This window comes from Nematolebias whitei, chromosome 6 (genome assembly GCF_014905685.2).
Source record: "Nematolebias whitei isolate Nwh7 chromosome 6, NemWhi1, whole genome shotgun sequence".
NCBI lineage: Eukaryota > Metazoa > Chordata > Actinopteri > Cyprinodontiformes > Rivulidae > Nematolebias > Nematolebias whitei.
Genome location: NC_056503.1, coordinates 39,173,513 through 39,179,512, shown reverse-complemented (window position 1 = coordinate 39,179,512; position 6,000 = coordinate 39,173,513). Strand labels below are relative to the sequence as shown.

The 6,000-nt window shown below is 41.8% G+C and overlaps 1 protein-coding gene across 3 annotated transcripts in view; it reads right to left on the bottom strand.

Moving 5' to 3' along the window:
* Positions 1-221: 221 nt before the first annotated feature.
* robo1 (roundabout, axon guidance receptor, homolog 1 (Drosophila)) overlaps positions 222-6,000 on the bottom strand; it is a 277,150-nt gene continuing 271,371 nt past the window's right edge. For all 3 annotated transcript variants that reach the window (XM_037677598.1, XM_037677596.1, XM_037677597.1), the window contains 3 exons: positions 1,845-2,114; positions 1,562-1,755; positions 222-469 (listed from right to left, as the gene is read on the bottom strand). In XM_037677598.1, the coding sequence (XP_037533526.1) occupies positions 455-469; positions 1,562-1,755; positions 1,845-2,114 (479 nt within the window). In that variant the 3' untranslated portion in view covers positions 222-454. The remainder of the gene's footprint in view (positions 470-1,561; positions 1,756-1,844; positions 2,115-6,000) is intronic.

Genomic DNA, 6,000 nt, shown 5'->3' with positions numbered 1-6,000 from the left:
GTAAAACAAGAAGACATCACATGGACACGTATATTTACACACAGTTCACCTCTCTCTGTTTGCAGCTGTTTTGTGACAGTAACATCTCACTGTATGGACTCTCCAAAGTTCTTGTCAAGGCAAGTTGAGTCACGTCAATTTCAAGAGCAGGACTGCACTCCATATTGCATTTGAATTAAACATAAATATGCCATAGCATATTTAGTTTTGAATGCATCTGTCTTTCAATGTTCTTCCTTCTTTTCTTTCATTTTAATGAGCATAGAAAATATGAAATTTTAAAAAAATGGTCCGTCTTTGAGATGTAAATAAACACTTATGATGCACAGAATGATGGCAGCCAACATGATGGTGAAATACTGAGATATTTAAAATTTGTAAGAGGAATAATGGTGCTCCATCTTTGAAAAAAAAAAAAAAAAAAAACTAAACAGTTCCTTTTTTCTTCTCTTCTTCAACTTTCTACCATCTGCAAAAAAAAGAAAACAATGGGTTAGCAACTATCTTAACAAATACTGGCATCTTATAAACAGACACGGCTAAATCACTACTCTAGATTTGTTGACTAATCAAGTTTTTGGAATTTCCTTTACAAACACAAACATGATAGTACCGTATATGTTTGAGCTTCTCCTGGCTTTTGAAATAAAGTAAGATCCTGGTTAACATATAGATTTTCCCATATTATGTCAAAGGAATACAGTGCTTAATACATTACTTCTATAAATCCACACTCTACTGGCCACACACTATTGATTTAACTCCACTACATGCTCTTCTTTCAAATGAGGATCGCCATCCAGGGCACTAACAACAGTGGTCTGCACTTTCCACATACCCTGATCTGTGGCAGGTTGCATTAGGCAGCTATTGTCCATGCTAATCTGGGTCCCCAATGGCCACTCTTCTGCATGTTTTACTTGTTTCCCTGCTCCAACACACCTTATTCAGTGATCAAATAACCTCTTGAAGTCCTGCAGAAGCCTGTAAATCACCCATTCATTTAAATTAGGTGTGTTGGGGCAGAGAAACCTTTAAAACATATTTAATAGTGGCCCTCGATAACCAGGATTGGACACCTCTGGTCTATATAATAATGTATGGCAACAAATGCATTGTTCAAGTGGGACAATATGGATCAAATATTGCTTGATGTACAATTGATAAGGCGTAATAAGTATACTGTAGCAATTTCTCCATCTACTGTAAGAGTATTGAGGTTCTAGTTGGTAAAAGTTGCTTTTATGTAGCCTCTATTCTCACTAGTGGTAAACTGTAGTTTGGCTCTGCAATGAAATGTCCTTACTGCTTCCCCTATAATTATACTGTATGCTACAAGTAAAACACTGAATATGCAGGAACACATCACATAATTATCTTAAAATTAAAGAAAATACTTTAGTTCTTGAGTTGTAAATGTTTAGGTTTAATTGAGTTTTGATTCTGTTGAGTTTAATGCCATCAAATACGTGACGCAAGCATGACTAGAGTCTGCACTTGAATTATTTGCTAAGCTCAACTCTAATAAAAGTTATTCTGTGTTGTTGTCATGAACATATACCTCTATCTCTTCATCTCGTGGTTGGAAGGCTCCAAAGTTGTTGACAGGCATGTCTGCAGGGTTCCTGCGTGCTCCTTCCCCTCTCCGCCGACCCCCTGAGCCCCGGGACGACATGGAGCTGGAAGAGCTTGGATCTCGAGGGCTGTTAACTGTAGGAAATTGTGGTCGGTTATATGGCAGAATGTCCTCTGAACCTGTGGTTAGGGCACATTTACAGAACCTTAGATACAATTAAAAACAAACTATAGCAAAGAGACATTTTGTTACACTGTAACTCTCATACCTGCGTGCTGTCGTGCTTTGCTGGCAGTGCTGCTCTCAGGTTTATTCCCTTTGCCTCCATGAGCAGGCTTTTGTCTGTCCTGAGCGTCTTTGCGTTCAGAGGAGCTGGTTCTGGGTTCTGAGCTGTCCTGCGGCCGATAGCCACCTCCTCGCTTATCTCGCCCCTCTCCTGCTTTGGGGGAAATTACTCCCCGACCCTCCAGAGCTGCCTTAGAGGGATGTGTGGGAGACTTGAGCACCGCTGGAGGTGGAATGGGCGGAGGAGGGAGTTCTAATGAATAAACACGAGAAGTAATAAAAATTAACAAAAATAAGCACCTTTTTTTGAGGGGGGTGGGGGTTGTACAAGACTGGGTTAAAATAATCTGTGTACTCCTAAAACTTTTGTGTGTATTACCTATCACTCACTTGTCTCACACCTACGGTGATGTACAAACACAGCTGCAGTGTGTGTACACAGAGCTATACTGACCAGAACAGACAATAAACAGAACAGATGACATTAGAAAAGGCAGTTCTAGCTGGAGTTATGAGATTTTGCGCATGAGACAACAGAAGAGGAGGAAGAGGGGAGTGTGATGGTCAGCGGCTTGCTCTCTGGCCCGGTCAACTTCCCATGTCAATGAATCAATGCTGCTTGTCCTTGAGCCATTATTCACAAGAGACCAGCCAATGGGCTGCCTGGCCTCTCACACATCACACACCATCTAAACAATACGTGAGCGAAAAGCCTTGTCGGCCTTCGATCGATAGCTTTTCATTTTCTAATCAGCTTCCAACCTGAAGAATGGTTTTGTTGGCAACCAGACTTATAATCCACACAGGATTTAAAAGTTAACAGGTAAAGGGAGTGTCACTGTTTACACTTCGCCTGCTCCCAGTGGCTGCCTCGCACATTGTACAACACAGGATTTTTTTTTTTAAGAATCAAACATTTTTAAACTACACAGACAGAGAAAATATGGCAGGAGATGTATTTGCTTTGCTTGTTTGCAAAAACAGACAACTTCAGTAGGCTTTTCTGATTGTTGTTCACCTCCACATACTCCCCCTGCATATAAAAGGGGGATGGTCAATATCATACAGCAGAAGCGTCTGCAGTTTTTTAATATCTGCCTTGCCTCTTGAGCTCTGGCTCAGTCAGAGTCCGATCAATGCCACGGTCTGTGAGCTATAGCTCACTACAAGGGAGGAGCAGCGCGCCTGTTAGATTTATGAGGAAATATCGGTGAGGACAGAGCTCAGGTCTGAAAAGTGACTCCTAGCTTGCCAAGGAGAATGAATCTAAGGGCCTAGTGGTTAATTAAGCAGACAAGACTGAGGTAGATCAGAGAAGACAGGAAAGGGTTACGTTCAGAACGGGGGTGGGGGTGGGGGGGTTCAGACAAAGACATTAGAGTCAAAAGTAATACGAATCATGGGAGGAGTATAACTTGGGCATTTCTATATTTGCTGTTTTAACAGGAGTAAAATGATTGAGTCAAAGAGAGGAAATGGGGGTTTTGGTGTGTAAAGGTGGGCATGTTGCTGGGTCTTTTGTTTTACCGAGTAGTTTTGGTATGAAGTGAATGGAAAAGTACAGCGGCATGAAACAAATGAAAGAAATACATTAAATTAAGCAATCCAATGTATTTTGTTTGAAAAACATAGCCTGTGTTTTACGTCTTTGTTGTCAACAATCATCCTCCTTCACGTATCACCTCAGCAGCAAAATTCCAAACCACAAACAAGTTAGACTTGCTGGGTGGTTGGAGGGTGGGGGTGGCAATAACCTCTAAATGAAAAACAATCCATTCAGATCAAATGCAATCAGCAGAAGGACTGATACACAGAACTGTGGAGCTGTCAGTTTGCCCCCCTCCCTGCTCAAACAAAGACGGAGGAGTGTGCGAGACAAGAGGAGAGGGAAGTGGGATGGAGAGATCACTGCAAAGGGAGGGGCAGAGGACAGGGAAGAAGCCAGGATATAAGGATGATAGCTGGAGGCGGGGGTTTGGGGTGCTGGATATTCTGCAGTGATATAGCTGGTCTGGCTCCCAGTGAGCTGGATATTAAATCTCCCTGTCAAGTGCTTCCAACACTCAAGGACACCTGACACTAAAAGGAGAGCCAGCTCTAGGACTACACTACACACCAGAGAAAGTGTGTGTGTGTGTGTGTATGTGTGTGTGTGTGTGTATGTATGTGGGCATACAGATACATTTAAAACAAAAGATTATTTGATGAGATCAAAGCAAAAAGGTAACAGGAAAAAAAAAGAGGCTATCCAAGGTGTTTAAAAATGATGCCATAAAAAGCCAATTACTCTTTTACATAACATGGTTAAGGCTTTGCACAGCTGTTCCAGTATTTAGCGTGTTTAGATTATAACTGGCCCCGTCAAGTAAAAGGTGGCTCTTCAGAGCACCTGGATCAATTTCATTAGAGCGCAGAGTGGAAAGCCATTCCAGTGTCAGTATTGCCAAACTGGAAGATCTCCCATGGGACAGCTCCTCCCCTTTTCCATGCCTTCCCACCATGGCCCTGGCCTGCAGCCCACCACTCGCCCAGTCTGTTTAGCACTGCCACAGATTAGGAGAGATGCCATGTATCCATGTGCACAACCACATGAAGAGAAGACGATTAAAACTCTGGCTCACAATAATCTCATACTAAGTCATTTGCAGACATTATGTCACACTAAACTGGTTTTTCTCTTCCAATCTTTACAGGGAATGAATGAAGAGCCATTGGCACCAACTGACCATCTGTGTATGTATGAACTCCAGCATGGCTACAGCTTGTCTGTTTCTCTATTAGGGCAACATTTTAACTGAATACCGCTTTATAGTAACTATTCTTTATATGAATGAATTTCACTGAAACTCCTGTTACGTATTTTCACTCAAAATAACCTAGTAATATTGTCCCACAAAGACAAAATGAAGTGATTATGTGTTTACCTGTGTCTGTGTGTGTTCATTGTGTTCACACTATTAGCAAGACATCTCACAAAACCACATATTACAGTTAACTGAAACTTTTGTAGAATAATAATTTGGTTAACATCTACAACTGAGGGTGGCGTAGTTGGTAGAGGTGCTGCCTCTCAGCGAGCAGTTTGCCCTTGTTCAAATCCCAGTCTGGGGGCCTTTCTGGATGGAGTTTACATGTTCTCTCTGTGCATGCGTGGGTTATCTCTGGGTATTCCGGTTTCCTCCCACAGACCAAAAGTATGCATGTTAGTCTGATTGGTAACTCTAAATTGTTGCTAGGTGTGAGTGAGAGAGTGAATGGCTGTTTGTCTGGTTTGTCTCTATGTGGCCCTGTGATGGACTGGAGACCTGTTCAGGGTGTACCCCACCTCTCGCACAGTGATAGCTGGACATGGGCACCAGTGACCCCCACGACCCAAAAAGGAAGAAGCGGGTAAAGATAATGGAAGGATGGATGGATCTACAACTGATTAAATTTTGGAGTCAATCTAATTTAAGAAGGCGACCACAGCTAATTATACTTATCCTAAATTAAAACTTAACTGAAAATAAAAACCTAACTTTGTTGTGGTAGTAGATGACAGTCACAACAATATGCCAAGCACTAAAAAAGTATGTAAGATCACACAAGGTATCACAATATCACATGGAAATTCAATTCAGTTTGCAATTCCACTGTGCTTGCTCAGGATGGGAGACTGCAACCAAGCCAAGATTCAACTTGTCTGCTGGCCTCCTAAGATAGAACACTTTACTAATTTGCTTTTTCTGTATGTGAATGTTTTTGGACAGTGTTCTGAGACAACTTCTGTTGTGACTTGATGCTATATATAAATAAACTGAAATTAATTTAATTTAATGGAATTTCATCTTGTACTACCATTCCAACAGGAGGTTTCCTTAGCTATTCCCTGTCCAGATGACACACCAAGTACCTTCCTACCTGTCTCTCTAATTACTGTCACTGTAGTAGCCCAGTCATCTGGAAGCTCTTTCTTACTACCCAGAGTATTTAACAGTTCCTCTCAACTCCTCACAACATTCTGCCTTCCTCAGCTTCCACCATTTGGTCTTTTTCTCTGATTTTACTCTTTTTCTCTTCTTCACAACAACAGTCCTTCTACACACAACCATCTGATGCTGTATGGCCACACTCTCCCCTGCCACAACCTTAGTCCCCCA